The sequence below is a fragment of the Coregonus clupeaformis genome, chromosome 8 (genome assembly GCF_020615455.1).
Source record: "Coregonus clupeaformis isolate EN_2021a chromosome 8, ASM2061545v1, whole genome shotgun sequence".
NCBI lineage: Eukaryota > Metazoa > Chordata > Actinopteri > Salmoniformes > Salmonidae > Coregonus > Coregonus clupeaformis.
This window is the reverse complement of record NC_059199.1, coordinates 51,817,244-51,841,189: the sequence shown is the minus strand read 5'-3', so window position 1 is coordinate 51,841,189 and position 23,946 is coordinate 51,817,244. Positions and strand designations below refer to the sequence as shown.

The 23,946-nt window shown below is 44.8% G+C and overlaps 1 protein-coding gene across 4 annotated transcripts in view; it reads right to left on the bottom strand.

Moving 5' to 3' along the window:
* LOC121571921 (thyroid hormone receptor beta) overlaps window positions 1-23,946 on the bottom strand; it is a 179,379-nt gene that overhangs the window by 33,052 nt on the left and 122,381 nt on the right. For all 4 annotated transcript variants that reach the window (XM_045222058.1, XM_045222060.1, XM_045222061.1 and 1 more), the window contains exons 3-5: window positions 9,315-9,371; window positions 9,047-9,119; window positions 8,455-8,508 (exon numbers count right to left, since the gene is read on the bottom strand). In XM_045222058.1, coding sequence (XP_045077993.1) covers window positions 8,455-8,508; window positions 9,047-9,053 — 61 coding nt within the window. In that variant the 5' untranslated portion in view covers window positions 9,054-9,119; window positions 9,315-9,371. The remainder of the gene's footprint in view (window positions 1-8,454; window positions 8,509-9,046; window positions 9,120-9,314; window positions 9,372-23,946) is intronic.

Genomic DNA, 23,946 nt, shown 5'->3' with positions numbered 1-23,946 from the left:
ATGGTTTGGTTAGCAAGGCAACTACTGTAGCTCTCTAGTAACCTTGGTAACTACTTCAGTGGATGTGGAACACATTTCTAGCGGTAAATGTGTTAAATTATAGCCATGGTATAAAAGGGATAATCAACTCGGGGCTCTATGCGTTCTCTGGAAAATAATACAACTCTGTGGAAGGTTAGTTCCACTCTGCTAGCGCGTTGTGGAACACATCTTCCATGTTGTTCATTATTTTCCAGAGAACGCATAGCCCCTGGTTGATTATCCCTTACGTGTTGAAGCTTGAATAAGTTTAGATTATTCATGACATAAATGCAATCATATTTACAAACAAAATAACAATTTCTATATTTTAATTACTAGACTAATGAATCAAGAGATAAAAGCGCATATAAGGAGATTCTGAACATACGTATCCACGTGACCAGCCATCCTATCGTAACCAGTGACACACCACCGGAGTTGGGCTCAGACGACTGTGGCTAAGACTGCAACAGGATCAACACATAACAGCTGCTAAAAGTAAGGCCCTTTGAGGCAAATCTGCTCCTAAAGAGGCCCTTGATACCAGTTTAACTTTTTGATGAGGTGAAGTCCTCCGTGGCCCTTAATCTCATTCGTGTTTCTTAGAGGACTCGAGACAGAAACTGTCAAGCGTCTATCAGAAACTATAACTCCAGTCAATACTCTGCAATCTGTTCTAGATAAGTGTATTATTCTCAGTTTGGGGTGTTTTGTTTCCCTTTTTTTTCCATCTGTCTTTTTTTCATGTTATTTGTATCTAGTGTAACTATTTTTTAATCTGAGGAATCGATCGGTTTAGAGCTAGACCTTTTTTTTTACCTGATGTCTGGGTGCGTTATACAACCCAAATCTTATCAGAATCAGAATCACCTTTATTCGCTGAGTACATTTACATATAACCATAATTTTACTTGGTGATATGGTGCTGTTAGCAGTAGACAACATATAGAGACAGAAACAGAAAGAGGAATTTAGACAAAGTTTAAATACATTATACACAAAAAAGATAAGTGACTATAGAACATAGAAATGAATGATAGTTTTACACTGAATTGAAACAGACCATAAACATACTTCACATTGATCAACTTGTTTCCTTTGGGATTGCATACTTTCTAGACCAATATTGCCAAGTATATAACATAATCATTAACTATATAACTCTTACAGAAACACAAAAGACGTCTGATCTATATTCGGTTTTGTTTGCCTGAGTTGCCATCAAACATGAATTAAATCAAAACCTTGAAACCCTATTATTGATTTGTGGTTGAAATCTGGGTTAAAATTAGACCAAAGCTGTGTACATGAATGACTTTTCACTAACAACATAAAAATTGCTAAACTATGTTGACTCAATACATTTTTCTCTAGAATGTTTCAATAGTAATGAATCTAGACAGATCCTTCAAGATTAAATTACTTAATTGACTGTTCAAATAATAGGTTAATGAATTAGTTAATTTGGTCTACTGTGTTGCACCACCATGAAATTCACATCTTAATGGTACTAAGTAACTGTTACTGAGTAATAAACGTTACAGAGAGCAGAGTTTTTTGCATCCACTCTTCTGACGACTCCATCTACTCTACAGTCCCTTCAAAGAGCTCGAGCTGCTTACCACTAAAACCCCAATCACCAAAACAGCCAGTCATTCAACAATCAAACACGGTATTGCAAAGGCATCATTTCAATCTTAGATGACATGCACACACCGTAGATATAGTATTTGTTTATAAACAGCATAAAATCTCTCCTGAATATATATTTATATTTTTTTAAATAATGAAACAATTAAATATCTCACTCTAAACATAAATGCTAATATCTACTCAAAACTCACCAAAAGCATGGGAGCATTTTTGGAGAAAGTCTGATTGCTCCTCCAGACTCAGGCATTGCCAGTGATAATGCTAGGGTTGAACTGTTAACTGGTCCACAGAGGTGAGGTGACTGTTTTTCCCATAGGTTAATACATTCAAGGATAAGCATTTCGGCTTTTATGCTATTTCTATTGTATTTCTGAGGTCTCACAGAAAGGTCTGCGGATCTATGGATATTATTATATCCTCTTGGTAGTAATGCCCCACGGCCCAACATTGGTTGTCCCAACCTTGGTTGTCCAGTCCAGTCCAGTCCATCCATGTTCTCAACAGCAACACTCCAGGGAGAGCCTTCAACCTCGTTCCTCAGCACCTGTCGATACTGGAAGCCGAAGGAGGATTTTCCCTAATATATTCCCTCCCTGATCGATCACTTGAGGTCTCAGAGGGTTCAAACCTGGTCAACAGCAATTTTCAGATGGCATGCTTCAGTCTTGCAAGGATAGGGCCTGGTTTGACATGTTATCCTGAGCCAGATGTCCCTGTCCAACACCGTGTTACCTGAGGAGGACACCAGGTTAACACCAGGCCCCCGGGCATCCTTCCCCTCACAAGGCCGGGGTGAGCCGAGGCAAACCGTTGGAGAGCCTCAATGATTCTTAATTTACACTCCAGTGTTCACCCCAAATGAGTGGGTCAAAAGTCTTAGGTTTATCACTATATTAGCTCACAAGGTGTCAGGGGTGTTAACATCCAATAACAAGAGGATGATGGTCTTTTCCTGGGGCTTTCTGCTTGTTGTTTTATACCACTAATGACACTTTAATATTTTCTAGTACTAAACTAAACATATATTTTAGTGGTAGCTAGTGTGATCATTTGAAGTTCCATAGTTGGTTATCCATAAAGTAATTTGTGCCACAACAGTGCACAGTGCTGCCGGATCATGTTCAGAGTTATACCTACTACTAGTACTAGATCTACTACTGCTAGATACCTTTTCAGTGGGAAATGTCTGCATATTATCCAAGTGCTCACAGGAGGATGCCTTCTCAGAAGAGGAATTATGTTGTTTGGTGAATCTCAGGCCATGGTGTCATAGTTAATGACAAGCAGATGCTAGTAGTCAATACTGCTATTCAGGCCCAAATCACCCAACATGTCGGAAACTGATTGTGTAGCTCAATAAAGTCACTAAGACATTTTAAATATGCTATTATCTGATACATTGTCTTGTACAGATATTTGGACAAAAGTGCTAAGGTTAGCGGTTGGTGACAGCGGCCAGGTAACCAAAACCAAACCATGGATTGAAGTATTTTCTCGTCCATAGACTGCTTACAGGGTAAGGAAACAAATATGTTATTTTCTAATTTGGGTGAACTGTCTCTTACACTGTCTGTTTATATGTATTAATATGTGCTAATGCTAATCTGACATCTGTACACCAAATGGACAACAAAACAACAGCAGAATGAGTCATGAGTCATGACGACCAGAAAAACTTTAATTTTGGGGATATATAAATCTGAATCCAGACTCTTCATCACCCCCCATTCCCCTTCTCCTGTTCCTTACTGTTAATCACCTATCAAGACGTACTGTATGACGCAATGACTCAATTATGTGCCCCAATGACACCCAATTACCTACTTTTGACCAGATCTCCATTGGGCTCAAGGTCCTTCACTACCAGTTGGGATACAGTGAATGACTAACTGATGCCTTGACAAAATTATCTGGGGGAAAAAGATCTGGCTTATAAGACAAAGCTATTAGGAAAAAAGTCCAAATGACAAGCCCTTGAACAACCTCGAAGGGTTGATACTGCAATATAATATAACTATACATATTTTACAAGTTACATCTAATTCCGTGGCCACAAGCATCAGAGGAGAACAGTAAGGTCATGAGAGCCGTGCTGTCACTTCTAATGAGAGTACAGAGGAGGACGGATATGACAACGCTTTGGTGTCACGTCTAATACACATTCTTACAACTGTCTGAATGGACACTAACACACACACACACACACACACACACACACACACACACACACACACACACACACACACACACACACACACACACACACACACACACGACAACGCTTCGGTGTCACGTCTAATAAACATTCCTCCAAATGAGCCGTTCCTCAGGCGGAGAGTAACTGGCCGTACGGTGGCTGGACTCATCATATCATACACATAACAGTCACTCTGCTGCCTGAATGGAGACACACACACAAAGACGTCTTTCTTTAACCATTTGTAACAGACACCACATTTGTAATCTGGTTGTATGACATCTTCTCAACCAGAAAACCGGCATTTTCCCCAAAACATCCGGCTAACAATTCATAACGGTTCATTAATGGTCCCCTGTGAAACACGTAAACGTAAAACAGGGCTCTCCAACCCTGTTCCTGGAGAGCTACCCTCCTGTAGGTTTTCGCTCCAACCCTAACCTAGCACACATTATTCAAAAAATTAGCTGGTTGATAAGCTGAATCAGGTTAGGTACAACTGGGGTTGGAGCAAAAACCTAAAGGAACAGGGTTTGAGAGCCCTGACGTAGCAGGTCGGGCTGACGAGGAATTTAGATTCAGCAGGGAAATTGGGCAAAAAGGCATTCGTCTCATGGGCCAAACTGCTCTGAACTCCAATTCACATCTAAATGACCGTACTTATTCGTCCTGCGTCAGATCAATATAAATGCGCCTATAGGAAGCAGCTTCTGAGGTGGGTGTAACGGTCATTACGCAGTTTACACAGGGTTAACACCTCCTCACCACCTTCTGATCCTTTGAAAATACCTTAACCCTAACCTCTTTACCAAGCTACCAAATCCACCTTCAACACCTCAAAAGACCAATACCAAAAGATTCACGTTGTTGACTACTTCAAGTGACCGAACGACCAGAAATCAATCAGTTATTTTCAATGGAAGAAGGAGACACGAAGAGACATTGGGCGAATTGACCGTTGCAGAGTTAAGAAAGTTTGAAATGAGAAACTCTAGGGAAATGATCAGTGATGTGTCTTTGTGATAACCAATCAGGGGAAGGAAGCTTTAGCTAGCCAGCTTTGACACAGTGCTGGATACGGTACCACCCGACGTGCTGTTGGGAAGATCATCTGACCAAAACCTCAGAAACTCCAACACCACCATTACACACCTCATGCAAATGATGAAGCCTAAATGGCTACAGGCTGGTGTAGAGTAGCTGTCTGCTCAGGACCAACCTGGCACAGTGAAAAGGGCATGACTGTATGAGACACGCACACACATACACACACACAAACTACTGTCCTGTCCTTGGATGCATTGGTGGCGTGAATTAGGCTGATACTACTGCCAGGCAGGACATTTGCCTAAAAACAACCAGGGCTAGTGTGTGTGTGTGTGTGTGTGTGTGTGTGTGTGTGTGTGTGTGTGTGTGTGTGTGTGTGTGTGTGTGTGTGAGAGAGAGAGAGAGAGAGTGAGAGAACAAAAGAGAGAGAGAGAGGAGCAAGAGAGAGAGCGAGACAGAGGGAGAGAGAGAGAGATGGAGAGTGAGAAGGGGAGACAGACAGACATTCAAAAGGCTTCAGTTAGAGCTACAGAACAGACAGACAGAACCACAGTTGGCATGTTGTGTCCCGCATCCATCCGGATGAGAGACAGAGAACTGAATTATTTAAAACAGAACCTAAAAATGGAGCACTAAAGGAGGGGAGTGTGTGTGTGAGGGGGGGGGGGGTATTGGGTTGAATGGGTTCATCAAATAGAACCCAAACTAAGCACACTATCAGCCTCAGGGTAAAATACATTTTTGTAGAAGAGAGAACCACACAACTAGATTACTTTACCCGGCAACAATACAGAAGTACCCCTCTATGTTACCCATTGCAAAATTAGTTACATGTGAATGCCTTTGACCTCATCAAGCACACTGATCTTCTGCCAGGTAACAGTAACACACATGTAACATGTATGGCTCTGCCTAAGGCTGTGAGGCTGAAACGTTGGCACAAAAAATATATATTTGATAATTTTCAAGCGCAGTGTGCAGAAGAGCTTCTCCTCTTTAAACAGTGACAGAGAGGACCCAACCAAACCCTGTCTGTTTCCATATTCAGCCTGAACGTTTCCATGTGAATAAAACACAGATACAGAGAGTACCCAGCTGGCATGACATGTCGCTATCTCTCTCCCACGCAGACATTACTATTTAGTTCAGGTCTCTGTCAGTAAGGCCAGCGGACACACACACATACACACAGCTTTCCAAGAATGAAAGGGAAGATCAAGGTGCATCTGAAATGGGGAAATTATTTAATGATTGGATCTCTAATTCATATGTGATCTGCTACACAGAGGTTTAGAATGTCACTGAAGTTCTGACTGTTCCTTCTACCTCAACTGTATGAAACATAAATTTGTCGGCCTATTAGATAATATTGAGTAAATAGTTCAATAGGGTCAGATACCTTTCAATAGTACAGTGAGGAAAAAAGTATTTGATCCCCTGCTGATTTTGTACGTTTGCCCACTGACAAAGAAATGATCAGTCTATAACTTTAATGGTAGGTTTATTTGAACAGTGAGAGACAGAATAACAAAAAAAAAATCTAGAAAATCTCATGTCAAAAATGTTTTAAATTGATTTGCATTTTAATGAGGGAAATAAGTATTTGACCCCTCTGCAAAACATAACTTAGTACTTGGTGGCAAAACCCTTGTTGGCAATCACAGAGGTCAGACGTTTCTTGTAGTTGGCCACCAGGTTTGCACACATCTCAGGAGGGATTTTGTCCCACTCCTCTTTGCAGATCTTCTCCAAGTCATTAAGCTTTCGAGGGTGACGTTTGGCAACTCGAACCTTCAGCTCCCTCCACAGATTTTCTATGGGATTAAGGTCTGGAGACTGGCTAGGCCACTCCAGGACCTTAATGTGCTTCTTCTTGAGCCACTCCTTTGTTGCCTTGGCCATGTGTTTTGGGTCATTGTCATGCTGGAATACCCATCCACAACCCATTTTCAATGCCCTGGCTGAGGTTCTCACCCAAGATTTGACGGTACATGGCCCCGTCCATCGTCCCTTTGATGCGGTGAAGTTGTCCTGTCCCCTTAGCAGAAAAACACCCCCAAAGCATAATGTTTCCACTTCCATGTTTGACGGTGGGGATGGTGTTCTTGGGGTCATAGGCAGCATTCCTCCTCCTCCAAACACGGCGAGTTGAGTTGATGCCAAAGAGCTCCATTTTGGTCTCATCTGACCACAACACTTTCACCCAGTTCTCCTCTGAATCATTCAGATGTTCATTGGCAAACTTCAGACGGGCATGTATATGTGCTTTCTTGAGCAGGGGGACCTTGCGGGCGCTGCAGGATTTCAGTCCTTTGCGGCGTAGTGTGTTTCCAATTGTTTTCTTGGTGACTATGGTCCCAGCTGCCTTGAGATCATTGACAAGATCCTCCCGTGTAGTTCTGGGCTGATTCCTCACCGTTCTCATGATCATTGCAACTCCACAAGGTGATATATTGCATGGAGCCCCAGGCCGAGGGAGATTGACAGTTATTTTGTGTTTCTTCCATTTGTGAATAATCGCACCAACTGTTGTCACCTTCTCACCAAGCTGCTTGGCGATGGTCTTGTAGCCCATTCCAGCCTTGTGTAGGTCTACAATCTTATCCCTGACATCCTTGGAGAGCTCTTTGGTCTTGGCCATGGTGGAGAGTGTGGAATCTGATTGATTGATTGCTTCTGTGGACAGGTGTCTTTTATACAGGTAACAATCTGAGATTAGGAGCACTCCCTTTAAGAGTGTGCTCCTAATCTCAGCTCGTTACCTGTATAAAAGACACCTGGGAGCCAGAAATCTTTCTGATTGAGAGGGGGTCAAATACTTATTTCCCTCATTAAAATGCAAATCAATTTATAACATTTTTTACATGCGTTTTTCTGGATTTTTTTGTTGTTATTCTGTCTCTTACTGTTCAAATAAACCTACCATTAAAATTATAGACTGATCATTTCTTTGTCAGTGGGCAAACGTAAAAAATCAGCAGGGGATCAAATACTTTTTTCCCCTCACTGTACATGTCATTCTCCAATGATAATAAATATATTCTGAGTGCACCCTTTAGTGCAGTGTTTCTTCAATGTTGTCGGACTACCCCCAATGTAAGACTTTTCCCCCTTAGCCCCATCATGAACAAATGCATAATGTGGAGGGTACCTCATGCCTGAGTCGAGACACACTACTTTACTGTACCCCCACAACCCAGACAGACAGTATAGAATAGAGAAGTATGAGAATGAGGAATAGAACTGTACCATGTAGATAGATAGACAGATAGAATGAGAGGGAGGAATGTAGCTGTACTATGTAGATCACAGGAGGTTGGTGGCACCTTAATTGGGGAGGACGGGCTTGTGGTAATGGCTGGAGCAGAAGGAGTGGAATGGTATCAAATACATCAAACACATGGTTTCCATGTGTTTGATGCCATTCCATTGACTCCGTTCCAGCCATTGTTATGAGCCGTCCTTCCCTCAGCAGCCTCCACTGATGTAGATATATAGACAGATAGAATTGTCGAAAGGGAGGAATAGAACTGTACCATTTTGCATGGCCTCATGTTTCCAGCGGGGGGTGGTGCATTTGTCTCCTTGCTCTAGAAATGAGAAGCAGAAAGCATTTAGAAACAGAAACAGTCTCTTTTTGTGAGCGTCACAGCACAGCATAGCACAGTACAGCACAGCACAGCACAGCATAGCACAGGACAGCACAGCATAGCACAGGACAGCACAGAATAGCACAGCACAGGACAGCACAGCTTAGCACAGGACGGCACAGCATAGCACAGGACACAGCACAGCATAGCACAGGACACAGCACAGCATAGCACAGCACAGGACAGCATAGCACAGCACAGGACAGCACAGCACAGCACAGCTTAGCACAGGACAGCACAGCATAGCACAGGACAGCACAGCATAGCACAGGACACAGCATAGCACAGGACAGCACAGCACAGCATGCCACACTCGCCTGGGTCAAAAGCCCCGATGATGACATTCAATTCAATTTAATGCAGTAACCCAGGCGAGTGAGGCATTCTGTTCTGTGCTGTGACACAGCCCCCCCAAAAGACTGTTCCTATAGAGATGAAAGAGGCAGATGAATACTTCAATGTATTTTAAAAGTGTTACCTGACATGCTGCTGGGCTTCAGGGCCTAGACATCATTCTCATACCCTCCACTGCCTTCTGATACTGGCCTGGGCTGGAGGGAGAGCTAGAGCTGGAGATTACCTGGACAACTCATAGAAAACTCCCTGAAAACATAGCACCTAAACGCACCTCTCTAGCTCTCTCTATTCCCAGTCAGTTTCTATGAGCTCAGTATGACATTGTTGACAATACAGAGGGTACCCAGAGTCATATATAGACGAGTGTCTCTGATGGCACTTATTCTCACCTGTGTGCTGAATGTCAGAATCCCCCACGGTGATGCATCGGCTTACACCATTGGAGCCTGAAAAACACATATGAAGGGTTTTGTTAGATTTGTTAGATTTGCTGAAGAAGGCATACTTTGTGTATATAGGCTATGTATGATGATCCCAACATCTCAACCAATACTGAAGTGATGCAAAGCAAACTGTCTGCTGACAAAAACTATTGCGGCGGGAAAGTCTGTTTCCTCAGTTGCTCTTTCAAACAGAGAAAACTTTGCAGTAGAGTTTGTTAGTAGAATGCCTTTCAGGTCATATTCAGCTCTGTTGTTGTTATAGGTCACAGTCTTGGCCCCCCGAGGAACAGGTCTCCTATGCCAAGTGTCCCCTAGACATGACGCTGCTTCCCACAGCGATACCTTGTGGACATAGATGGAACAGCAACCCTCTGGAACCACACACACTCATACACACACACACAAACACAGCTTTAAAGCCTTAACAGGGAGAACACGCAACAGAGAAAGAAAGAGAGACTGCGATATATATGAAGATGTAGCCTATGGTCCCATACTGTGTAGAAGACTTGGCTACAGCACATAACGATAAGATCATGGCTGTTGTATAGTATAGTTCAGCAGTAGGCCTTGGCTATCGCGACGCACAGAGCGCACCCCGAGTTGGCCAGAACGTTGTCCAATCATACAAACTTTGTAACGGCAGTCAGACAAAAGTCAGATGACCAGAATACCTCCTATTTGGCAAAATGTAGTTGATGATTATACAGATAACAGATATTCTCATGAATAACGGGGAGATGTAGAGAGGAAATTGTTTAAATATCAAGGTATCTTTATGGGGACCAACTCTGTAAAAAAAGAAATCCATATCTCCTCACATAACTTTTGTTGATCACACATTCACATATGGGCAGCAATACAAGACAGCGCAGAGAAGCACGGGAAATGTTATAGCAGTATTTAGCAGTGGCGCAACTTTGGTTTTAGAAGTGGGGGGGGGGATATAATAATATATATATATAATAATATATATTTTAATCCAGTCTGATAAACACTCCAAACAGCCTATCCGACCGCTAGGAGGCGTCCACATGGTCCTAAAGCACACCATTGCCTCGTTTTGTATCACATTCCAATGATAAAACTGGGGGGACAAAAATGCAATTTCTGAATGTGGAGGGGACATGTTCCCCCCATCCCCAGTGAAAGTTGTGCCCCTGGTATTTTGACATGCATAAGCCAGACGTGCTTTGATAATGCAAAGCCACATCTCTGAATCAGAGAGCTGCAATGACAACACACACACACGCACACAGATACACGCACATTCTTACGTACCACAGAAAGTGGTTCAGGTCAACTATATAACATGTTGTAACAAAAACAACTCCATGGTTAAATGTAAGCATCCCTTCTGAATGGTTAAGTTAAGGGTTAAGGTTTGGGATAGGTTGAAACCCCCCAAAACAAAAAATTAGTGCTTAGCACTGGGATTGAACACACAACCCTCATACCCTTATCCGCCATCCCCGTCCACAACGCCCTAGCAAACCCCAAGCCTACTTGACGGTAATAGGGCTCACTGTTGCCCCTAGTGTCCCGTTTTGAAGTAATCTCCTGACGTCCTGCTTACCTGGATGGATGGAAATTTCGCAGTGGATCTTGAGTGACCTGGCTGGTGTGTCCATGTCAATGTGTGTGTGTGTGTGTGTGTGTGTGTGTGTGTGTGATTAGGGATTCATATTTTTCAGAAAATCTACAAAGTTTCAATACCGGGAATAACTCCTATTTATGCCGTGAGTCCCGGGAAATACCACTAAAATCAGAAGTGCCCATTTATTAAAGGGTTTAAAACCAAGATATGGTCACCCAGGGTTCTCCCAAAATAAGATTGTCGCTGCGCCACATTGCCGTCTTGGCTGCGCCACCATGTACAGATTTTGACATGCATAAGCGAGACGTGCTTTGATAATGCAACCTATGGATTACGGAATAAAGTTAGGAATTTTCATGAGAGACAGGAGTCAGGATCTTGGGTTTCAGTGGGATTGGGACGATAGGAAAATAGCCTAGCCTCTATATAAGGCTACTACGTGAGTCAATACATACATACTACACTTGATTTAGGCTACATTATTGCATGCTAAATGTTTCGGATTAGTGATAGATGAGCGAACAAATAAGTGAGCTACCACTTCCACCTGTCCAACCAGAGATCAATTAACCAAATATACAGGCAGAGATTCAGTGAAACAGAATCACATTGATTGATTATCAGACATGACAGGTCCCCTGTGGGAATCGAACCCACAACCCTAGAGTTGCAAGCGACATACTCTACCAGCTGAGGCACACGGGACTCATCATTAGCACTCACCTCAATTTCAAATAAAATAAAATAAAATGTTATTTGTCACATGCGCCGAATACAACAACCTTACAGTGAAATGCTTACTTACAAGCCCTTAACCAACAATGCAATTTTAAGAAAGAAAATCAAAAAAATACCCCAAAAACATTAAATAAAAAAATTATAAGAAATAGAAGTAACAAATAATTAAAGAGCAGCAGTAAAATAACAATAGCGAGGCTTTATACAGTGGGTACCGGTACCGAGTCAATGTGCGGGGGGCACCGGTTAGTCGAGGCAATTAAGGTAATATGTACATGTAGGTAGAGTTATTAAAAGGACTATGCATAGATAATAGATAATAAACAGAGAGTAGCAGCAGTGTGAAAGGGGGTGGGGGGTGGGTTGCAATGCAAATAGTCTGGGTAGCCATTTGATTAGATGTTCAGGAGTCTTATGGCTTGGGGGTAAAAACTGTTTAGAAGCCTCTTGGACTTACACTTGGCGATCAGGTACCGCTTGCCGTGTGGTAGCAGAGAGAACAGTCTATGACTAGGGTGGCTGGAGTTTGACAATTTTTAGGGCCTTCCTCTGACACCACTTGGTATAGAGGTCTTGGATGGCAGGAAGCTTGGCCCCAGTGATGTACTGGGCCGTACGCACTACCCTCTGTAGTGCCTTGCGGTCGGAGGCAGAGCAGTTGCCATACCAAGCAGTGATGCAACCAGTCAGGATGCTCTCGATGGTGCAGCTGTAGAACCTTTTGAGGATCTGAGGACCGATGCCAAATCTTTTCAGTCTCGTTAGGGGTAATAGGTTTTGTTGTGCCCTCTTCATGACTGTCTTGGTGTGCTTGGACCATGATAGTTTGTTGGTGATTTGGACACCAAAGAACTTGAAGCTCTCAACCTGCTCCACTAAAGCCCCGTCGATGAGAATGGGGGCGTGCTTGGTCCTCTTCTTTTTCCTGTAGTCCACAATCATCTCCTTTGTAATGATCACATTGAAGGAGAGGTTGTTGTCCTGGCACCACATGGCCAGGTCTCTGACCTCCTCCCTATAGGCTGTCTCATCCTTGTCGGTGATCAGGCCTACCACTGTTGTGTCATCTGCAAACTTAATGATGGTGTTGGAGTCATGCCTGACCATGCAGTCATGAGTGAACAGGGAGTACAGGAGGGGACTGAGCATGCACCGCTGAGTGGCCCCCGTGTTGAGGATCAGCGTGGCGGATGAGTTGTTACCTGCCCTTACCACCTGGGGGCGGCCCGTCAGGAAGTCCAGGATCCAGTTGCAGAGGGAGGTGTTTAGTCCCAGGGTCCTTAGCTTAGTGATGAGCTTTGAGGGCACTATAGTGTTGAACACTGAGCTGTAGTCAATGAATAGCATTCTCACATACAGTGGGGAGAACAAGTATTTGATACACTGCCGATTTTGCAGATTTTCCTACTTACAAAGCATGTAGAGGTCTGTAATTTTTATCATAGGTACACTTCAACTGTGAGAGACGGAATCTAAAACAAAAATCCAGAAAATCACATTGTATGATTTTTAAGTAATTAATTAGCATTTTATTGCATGACATAAGTATTTGATACATCAGAAAAGCAGAACTTAATATTTGGTACAGAAACCTTTGTTTGCAATTACAGAGATCATACATTTCCTGTAGGTCTTGACAAGGTTTGCACACACTGCAGCAGGGATTTATGCTGGAAGACCCAGCCATGACCCATCTTCAATGCTCTTACTGAGGGAAGGAGGTTGTTGGCCAAGATCTCGTGATACATGGCCCCATCCATCCTCCCCTCAATACGGTGCAGTCGTCCTGTCCCCTTTGCAGAAAAGCATCCCCAAAGAATGATGTTTCCACCTCCATGCTTCACAGTTGGGATGGTGTTCTTGGGGTTGTACTCATCCTTCTTCCTCCAAACACGGCGAGTGGAGTTTAGACCAAAAAGCTATATTTTTGTCTCATCAGACCACATGACCTTCTCCCATTCCTCATCTGGATCATCCAGATGGTCATTGGCAAACTTCAGACGGGCCTGGACATGTGCTGGCTTGAGCAGGGGGACCTTGCGTGTGCTGCAGGATTTTAATCCATGACGGCGTAGTGTGTTACTAATGGGTTTCTTTGAGACTGTGGTCCCAGCTCTCTTCAGGTCATTGACCAGGTCCTGCCGTGTAGTTCTGGGCTGATCCCTCACCTTCCTCATGATCATTGATGCCCCACGAGGTGAGATCTTGCATGGAGCCCCAGACCGAGGGTGATTGACCGTCATCTTGAACTTCTTCCATTTTCTAATAATTGCGCCAACAGTTGTTGCCTTCTCACCAAGCTGCTTGCCTATTGTCCTGTAGCCCATCCCAGCCTTGTGCAGGTCTACAATTGTATCCCTGATGTCCTTACACAGCTCTCTGGTCTTGGCCATTGTGGAGAGGTTGGAGTCTGTTTGATTGAGTGTGTGGACAGGTGTCTTTTATACAGGTAACGAGTTCAAACAGGTGCAGTTAATACAGGTAATGAGTGGAGAACAGGAGGGCTTCTTAAAGAAAAACTAACAGGTCTGTGAGAGCCGGAATTCTTACTGGTTGGTAGGTGATCAAATACTTATGTCATGCAATAAAATGCAAATTAATTACTTAATGTGATTTACACAATGTGATTTTCTGGATTTTTGTTTTAGATTCCGTCTCTCACAGTTGAAGTGTACCTATGATAAAAAGTACAGACTTCTACATGCTTTGTAAGTAGGAAAACCTGCAAAATCGGCAGTGTATCAAATACTTGTTCTCCCCACTGTAGGTGTTCCTTTGTCCAGGTGTGAAAGAGCAGTGTGGAACGCAATAGAGATCTGTGCTTCCGTTTGTAGTCTGTAATAGTTTGCAAGCCCTGCCACATCCGACGAGCATCGGAGCCGGTGTAGTACGATTCGATCTTAGTCCTGTTTTGACGCTTTGCCTGTTTGATGGTTCGTCAGAGGGCATAGCAGGATTTCTTATAAGCGTCCGGGATAGAGTCTCACTCCTTGAAGACGGCAGCTCTACCCTTTAGCTCAGTGCGGATGTTGCCTGTAATCCATGGCTTCTGGTTAGTGTATGTACATATAGTCACTGTGGGGACGACATCATCAATGCACTTATTTATAAAGCCAGTGACTGATGTGGTGTACTCCTCAATGCCATCAGAAGAATCCCGGAACATATTCCAGTCTGTGCTAGCAAAACAGTCCTGTAGCTTAGCATCTGCTTCATCTGACCACTTTTCTATTGACCGAGTCACTGGTGCTTCCTGCTTTAGTTTTTGCTTGTAAGAAGGAATCAGGAGGATAAAATTATGGTCAGATTTGCCAAATGGAGGGCGAGGGAGAGCTTTGTACGCGTCTCTGTGTGTGGAGTAAAGGTGGCCTAGAGTTTTTTTTCCCTCTGGTTGCACATTTAACATGCTGGTAAAATGATTGAAATGTCCCTGCATTAAAGTCCCCAGGCACTAGGAGCGCTGCCTCTGGATGAGCATTTTCCTGCTTGCTTATGGCCGTATACAGTTCATTGAGTGCAGTCTTAGTGCCAGCATCGGTTTGTGGTGGTAAATAGACAGCTACGAAGAATATAGATGAAAACACTCTTGGTAGATAGTGTGTTCTACTGTCACGACTTCCTCCAAAGCTGCCCCCTCTCCTTGTTCGGGCAGGCTTTGGCGTTCGTCGTCATCGGCCTTCTAGCCACTGCCGCTCCTCATCTCGTCATTCCATTTGTTTTGTCTTGTTTTTACACACACCTGGTTCATATCCCCTCATCAGTCCCTGTATAAGTATTCCCTCTGCCCCCCATGTCTTTGTGTGTGATTGTTTCCATGTGGAGGTGTCGATAGCTCGGTGGAGCATTATGTACTTTATCGCTGGGATATTCACCCGTGTGTTTTGTTTTCCCCAGTGCGCCGTTAAGTCGCACTGTAGTTGTTTTACACATTGCTGTGAACCGCTGTATTGGCAGAATAAACCATTATTCTGTGATTTACACCTCCTGTGCCTGACTCTGTCCAAATCACCCGCTACATCTACAGCTTATCATGAGATACTCTACCTCAGGCGAGCAAAACCTCAAGACTTCCTTAGATATCGTGCACCAGCTGTGGTTTACAAATATACATAGACCGCCACCCCTTATCTTACCAGAGGCTGCTGTTCTATCCTGCCGATTCAGTGTATAACCCGCCAGCTGTATGTTATTCATGTCGTCGTTCAGCCACGACTCAGTGAAACATAAGATATTACATTTTTTAATGTCCCGTTGGTAGGTTATACGTGCTTGTAGTTCATCCACTGTATTATCAAGCAATTTAGCTAACATTTCCCCAGCCTAATGGTTACCAAATAAATAAACTGAGATTCAGTGAAAACAAAGATCTGACATTGATTGATTTATCTAGATGAGTCCCACACGCTCATCTCTAAGCAGTGTGATGGCGCTGTCCCAATGATAATCTAGGTGTCCACACACGACTACTGCTTGAAAGTAGTATAATGGTTGTATATGAGTTTCAGTATAAGCAAGAATTTGATACATGCCTTCAATTGCATTAGCTTACTTTATTCCAATATGTTCATCATTCAGTTGATCATAACTAAGGTGAGTGTTCCTCTCTCTGTGCTTTTCTAGGCCCAATGGCTATATCCTCATCTCCTCACTCTGCTGCCACCCACCTCCGCCGCGCTGTTCTCAACACCAGTTTAAATCAATATAGCCTACTGATTTCTAGAAATCTGGCATTTTTTCGGGTTCGGGCTCATTTAATTTCTGTGATGTTGGACCAGGCCTGGGCTCGGGCTTCAGCTCACCGGGCTTGCGTCGGACCGGGATCAAATTGTCAGTTCCGATGACAACTCTAAACTGCATTCGGGTCTTGTGTGCAGTCCAGCAGTGTCAATTATGTGTGTGCTTTGAATCTATGGCGACTTTGTGTGAAGTAAATACGCTAGGCTAAAGCCTTCCATCCTTCAACCTGTTTGGATAATGTGCTATTAGATTTTTTGCCAATCTGCTGCTGCACATGTGTATTTTGTGGAATTGCATTAGTGCGACATTGGGGGTACATTTTGTAATTTGATTTTGTAATTTGAAGAGTGTGAAGAGTATTCCCGGGACAGTCCCAGGATGAGGTTACCCGTGTTAATCCTTAGTGTGTATGTGTGTGTGTGCCTGCGAGCGTGTGTGTGTGTCTGTATAGAGTTGTTGGTGTGTGTGTGTAGCATTGTTGGTGTGTGTGTGTGTGTGTGTGTGTGTGTGTGTGTGTGTGTGTGTGTGTGTGTGTGTTGCCTAGCATGCGAGAGACTATAAGTGAGATATCAGGAAGTGAAACTTGAGATGTCAGGAAGTGAACTGTCTTAGATGATAGCCTCCACACTTTTCCTGTGCACGGTTTTACCACATTGTGTGTGTGTGTGTGTGTGTGTCCTACTCTGTGCTGATGAGTTGAGACCGTTTCTGAACATCAGGTCCATTCAGGCCATGTATTTAGCCTTTATCTGCATATCGCTTAATGCATTTATGTCATCAAGTGAGATGACTGTCTTAACCCAACATAAGTGATGCTCTCTTTCCACACAGGCCAGACTGAGAATGAGGTGCCATTACGTGTCATAAGCAACTAGTAGACATCCATCTATTGCAATAATCTATTTTGCATGTGTATGCAAATTGTACATTTACATTTTACATTTTAGTCATTTAGAGGTGCCATCTTTGTGTGCATGTTTGCTATACACAACTCAACCCCTCCTCCCATACCCCCCTCCAATAGAGAACAGCTGGCTGGAGGTGAAGTGCATGATGGGTGTCTGGGCGTGGGGTGTGCATCCATCCACTTATACTCAGTTTATTACATCATTTTAAGGATAACATGTTAATCTATCTACATGCAACTTGGCATCAGGTCAATAATTGTAGCCTTATCAAAGGTAGCTGGGGAGTGCTTGTTGGCTGTAGTGGGGCTTATGGAAAGTTGTCTATTGTAGTGTGTGTGTGTGTGTGTGTGTGTGTGTGTGTGTGTGCATGTGTGTGTGTATGTGCACGTGTGTGAGTGGCTGACAGCAGGCTGATGAACATTCAAAGTAGCAGCGATAAATGAGAGATCAGTCTGGGTTAGATAGAGATAGGAAGCAGTGGGTGGACAACGTGTGTGTGTGTGTGTGTGTGTGTGTGCCTTTATTATGGTTCCTCCGCATTGCCATGATGATGATCGGGTTCATATTAAATAACACTCTTCGATCCAAGCTTGGTAAATTAGCTATCAGAACAACAAGACAAGACTTCCTCTCCTTGTGTAATGTTTTGTGTGATAAAGCTCGAAGTGTGTGTGTGTGTGTGTGAGAGAGACAGAGAGCGTTGTCTGAATACACCCACACACATACACTTGGTCCACAGATGGCCTTTTTTAAAAAGGAAATCACTTGGTTGAGCGCTTTTGTGAATGTCTAATTATAATTTGGGCACATAGAGTCCTGAATTACCACAGTGATACTAATGGCTCTGAACACACACACACACACACACCGCAGGCCTGAGTCAGCTGGAGAGAGAGCGACAGAGCGAGAGAGCGAGAAAGAGAGCACGGTCTCCACTCTCCTCCCTCTCCCCTGTCACCTATCTGTCCAAGCCATGTGGTTTTGTACCTCCCTTACTCACTCTATTTCAATATGTGTCTCTCAAATGAGCTGCCTATTTGTTTAGTTTGAAATAAGCTGATTGTTAAATCAATGACAGAGTCAAGTATTTTAATAATCTGTGATGTGATGGTTAAAAGACTTGATAAGTGCCTTTCGTGTCTCAGTCAATGGATGCTTTCATACAGGTACAAGAGAACCCATCAGGGTGATACCTATTTAGGAATATACATTTTCAATGGGCCTTTCTTTCAATAATAAAAGGTTCCTCTGATTGAGACACAACCGACACAGTTCAAGCTTCAAGATAAACCACCAATATTTCAGTTTCTGCATCCCAAATAACACCCTATTTATTTTCTGTTTTGTATATACTATAGTACACTGCTCAAAAAAATAAAGGGAACACTAAAATAACACATCCTAGATCTGAATGAATGAAATAATCTTATTAAATACTTTTTTCTTTACATAGTTGAATGTGCTGACAACAAAATCACACAAAAATTATCAATGGAAATCAAATGTATCAACCCATGGAGGTCTGGATTTGGAGTCACCCTCAAAATTAAAGTGGAAAACCACACTACAGGCTGATCCAACTTTGATGTAATGTCCTTAAAACAAGTCAAAATGAGGCTCAGTAGTGTGTGTGGCCTCCACGTGCCTGTATGACCTCCCTACAACGCCTGGGCATGCTCCTGATGAGGTGGCGGATGGTCTCCTGAGGGATCTCCTCCCAGACCTGGACTAAAGCATCCGCCAACTCCTGGACAGTCTGTGGTGCAACGTGGCGTTGGTAGGATGGAGCGAGACATGATGTCCCAGATGTGCTCAATTGGATTCAGGTCTGGGGAACGGGCGGGCCAGTCCATAGCATCAATGCCTTCCTCTTGCAGGAACTGCTGACACACTCCAGCCACATGAGGTCTAGCATTGTCTTGCATTAGGAGGAACCCAGGGCCAACCGCACCAGCATATGGTCTCACAAGGGGTCTGAGGATCTCATCTCGGTACCTAATGGCAGTCAGGCTACCTCTGGCGAGCACATGGAGGGCTGTGCGGCCCCCAAAGAAATGCCACCCCACACCATGACTGACCCACCGCCAAACCGGTCATGCTGGAGGATGTTGCAGGCAGCAGAACGTTCGTCCAGACTCGTCTGTCACGTGCTCAGTGTGAACCTGCTTTCATCTGTGAAGAGCACAGGGCGCCAGTGGCGAATTTGCCAATCTTGGTGTTCTCTGGCAAATGCCAAACGTCCTGCACGGTGTTGGGCTGTAAGCACAACCCCCACCTATGGACGTCGGGCCCTCATACCACCCTCATGGAGTCTGTTTCTGACCGTTTGAGCAGACACATGCACATTTGTGGCCTGCTGGAGGTCATTTTGCAGGGCTCTGGCGGTGCTCCTCCTGCTCCTCCTTGCACAAAGGCGGAGGTAGCAGTCCTGCTGCTGGGTTGTTGCCCTCCTACGGCCTCCTCCACGTCTCCTGATGTCCTGGCCTGTCTCCTGGTAGCGCCTCCATGCTCTGGACACTACGCTGACAGACACAGCAAACCTTCTTGCCACAGCTCGCATTGATGTGCCATCCTGGATGAGCTGCACTACCTGAGCCACTTGTGTGGGTTGTAGACTCCGTCTCATGCTACCACTAGAGTGAAAGCACCGCCAGCATTCAAAAGTGACCAAAACATCAGCCAGGAAGCATAGGAACTGAGAAGTGGTCTGTGGTCACCACCTGCAAAACCAGTCCTTTATTGGGGGTGTCTTGCTAATTGCCTATAATTTCCACCTGTTGTCTATTCCATTTGCACAACAGCATGTGAAATTTATTGTCAATCAGTGTTGCTTCCTAAGTGGACAGTTTGATTTCACAGAAGTGTGATTGACTTGGAGTTACATTGTGTTGTTTAAGTCCCTTTATTTTTTGAGCAGTGTATATAGGGTTTATGGTGCCATTTGTGACACAGCCAGTGGCTGGGATGAGTGGGCCACCTAACGTGGTGGAATACAAAATACAGTTTAGCAATAGTCACTGCATACATAACACAGTATCCACCTGAAGTAGTGCTATAGTATGTTCATGCAGTTATCAGAACTAAAATATTATTATCACATTAGTCTGGGAAGGATATAAGCAAAGTAAAAGTATCAATGAAAAGTACAGTATCATCTAACCAGCTGCAAGGTCTTCCATGAGTTAGAATGACACCATTATAATGTCAAGAAGAGTTACCCCTAAGAATCTCAGAGTAGGAAGGCTGATCTAGGATCAGTTTTGCCTTTTAGATTCTAATGAATAAGATTACATGTGACAGAGGGGCACTGATCCTAGATCATCAGCAGTCCTACTCTGAGGTGCTTTATGAATACAGGCTCAGATGATAAATGTGAGTGGTAAATGTACTTGATCCTGACTTTACATTGCAGCAGGGTTCTGCACACTGTGATGTTGTCCAGCTCACCATCAAAAACACTGACCCACCACAGAGAGTAGCAGAGAACAGACAGCGATTACACATCTGGGTTACATAATCCTCATAGAGAGAGAGTGAGAGATGGATGGGTGGAGGCAGCTCATACATGTAATCACATCTTTATTTTACAGACAGAATCATTTTAATGCCAGAATTTCTTGGAAAAGCCAGAGGGACAAATGGTCTTTATTTTATTATAAAAAGAGAAAGAAAACAAATAATGTGGAGTGAGCCTTGATGATGGGGCAATCTGTGTGTGTGTGTGTGTGTGTGAGCGAGTGTGTGTGTTTGTATTTATTAAGGATCCCCATTAGCTGCTGCCAAGTAGTCGTGGCTCTATGTAGTACTGTGCGCCTCCCATAGTCTGTTCTGGACTTGGGGATTGGGAAGAGACATTTGGTGGCATGTCTTGTGGGGTATGCATGAGTGTCTGAGCTGTGTGCTTGTAGTTTAAACAGACAGCTTGGTGCATTCAGTTTGTCAACACTTCTTACAAAAACAAGTAGTGATAAAGTCAATCTCTCCTCCACTTTGAGCCATGAGATTTACATACATATTATTAATGTTAGCTCACTGTGTACATTTAAGGGCCAGCCGTGCTGCCCTGTTCTGAGCCAATTGTAATTTTCCGAGGTCTCCGTTTATGGCACCTGACCACACGACTGAACAGTACTCCAGGTGCGACAAAACTAGGGCCTGTAGGACCTGCCTTGTTGATGCCGTTGTTAAAAAGGCAGAGCAGCGCTTTATTATGGACAGACTTCTCCCCATCTTAGTTTTGACCATGACAGTTTACAATCCAGGGTTACTCCAAGCAGTTTAGTCAAGTGTTCACATGCCCTGACACCTTGCATACTCGCCTTACGCAAATTAACACGATCCTCCCAGCCAGACAGGGAAGGAGACTGCAGCTTACGAAGACAGAGTGTGTGTCTCATTAGTCTACTGTGGCTTCATCTCCTTCCCTTCATCTACACTGGTCTGAAAACATAGGACAGGTGAAATCACTATGGTAGATGTATTGTCTACCCAGTATTTGCTTTCATTATTCCAGCTCTTTCACATCAGTGCAGCTGAAGGAAATGAGATGAGGAAGCCTAAGAGAGGAAGTCACGTTAGTCTATTGACACACAACCACAGTTCCTTTCCTCCAGGGCCAACTTCCTGCTCGGCTGGCTGGATCACATGCCACTCACTGACATCATCGAAACAGCACACCTTTGGATACCCTCCAAACACCTTACTGGGCAACATGAGAGAAGTACCATCGCATGCATGAACGCACACATTACACACACAAACATGCATGCACACACACACACACAAAACACTGTAGTTGACCCATGCATTTATTTGAAGTGAACCTAGCTACGTGTAATGGATGGATGTTGAGACAGAGAGCTACATGTAAAGGATTGATGTTGAGATAGAGAGCTACATGTAAAGGACGGATGTTGAGACATAGAGCTACATGTAAAGGACGGATGTTGAGATAGAGAGCTACATGTAAAGGATGGATGTTGAGATAGAGAGCTACGTGTATGTCACGATCATCGGGAAGAGAGGAGGACCAAGGCGCAGCGTTGAATGCGAACATATTTATTTATATACTGATCACACGATCAAAAACAACAAAACGATAACGTGACAGTCAATGGTCAAACACAAACCAACACGAACAAGATCCCACAACAACTGTGGGAAAACAGCCTGTATAAATATGGTTCCCAATCAGAGACAACCAGCCACAGCTGACACTCGTTGCCTCTGATTGGGAACCAATCTGGCCAACATAGAAATGCACTTACTAGATAAACAAATGAAATGCACACCCTGGCTCAACATACAAGTGTCCCCAGAGCCAGGGCGTGACAGTACCCCCCCCTAAAGGCGCGGACTCCGACCGCGTCAACTAAATACCACAGGGGAGGGACCGGGTGGGCACTCCGCCTTGGCGGCGGATCCGGCTCCGGGCCTGATCCCCACTCCCCCCAACGTACCCCCTGGTCCGGGTCTGGCCCCGCTGGCCGGAGATGGACTACACACTGGTGGAGCGGATTGCTCTAGCTCCGGCGTGAAGCAGCTGACCGGTGCCGGACCAGGCACCAGTGGAACAGGCACGGGCCGTGCCGGACTGCTGACGCCCACCACTGGCTTGGTGTGGAGAACTGGCACGGGCCGTGCTGGACTGACGACGCACCCCACTGGCTTGGTGTGAGGAGCAGGAACGGGCCGGACCGGGCTGACGATGCGCACCCCTGGCTTGGTGCGTGGAGCAGGAACAGGCCGGGCCGGGCTGGCGAAGCGCACCATAGGCTTGGTGCGGGGAGCAGGAACAAGCCGGGCCGAGCTGGCGACGCGCACCGTAGGCTTGGTGCGAGGGGCAGGAACAGGCCGGGCTGGGCTGGCGACGCGCACCGTAGGCTTGGTGCGAGGGGCAGGAGCAGGAGCAGGCCGGGCCGGGCTGGCGACACACACCACTGGCCCTACACCGGGATCTGGAACGGGCCGGACCGGACTGGTAACACACCCCAGTACCTCTCGCCGTGCCTTTACACCTTCCATCCCCTCTTCGACCAGTGGCCCCCGTAACCTGGCGGCCTCCTCTGCCAACCCGCTGGACCGCTCTGTCGCGGTCTCCTGCTGCCCCGTCGTCCACGGCGTTAGCCCCCCCCTAAAAAATTTATGGGCTTCACTCCTACCCGTGGACCAGGTCTCCATGCTTTTCGCCAGCCTCTCGCCCTTCTGCTTCCACGTCAAGCCCCTCTCCTCCTCACATGGCTTGACCCAGTCGAGGAGGCGAAGGAGATCCGCTAGAGATCTCCCTGGCGATGGCTCCTGGACTTGCTGCTTGGTCCAGTCTTGGTGGGATCTTCTGTCACGATCGTCGGGAAGAGAGGAGGACCAAGGCGCAGCGTTGAATGCGAACATATTTATTTATATACTGATCACACGATCAAAAACAACAAAACGATAACGTGACAGTCAATGGTCAAACACAAACCAACACGAACAAGATCCCACAACAACTGTGGGAAAACAGCCTGTATAAATATGGTTCCCAATCAGAGACAACCAGCCACAGCTGACACTCGTTGCCTCTGATTGGGAACCAATCTGGCCAACATAGAAATGCACT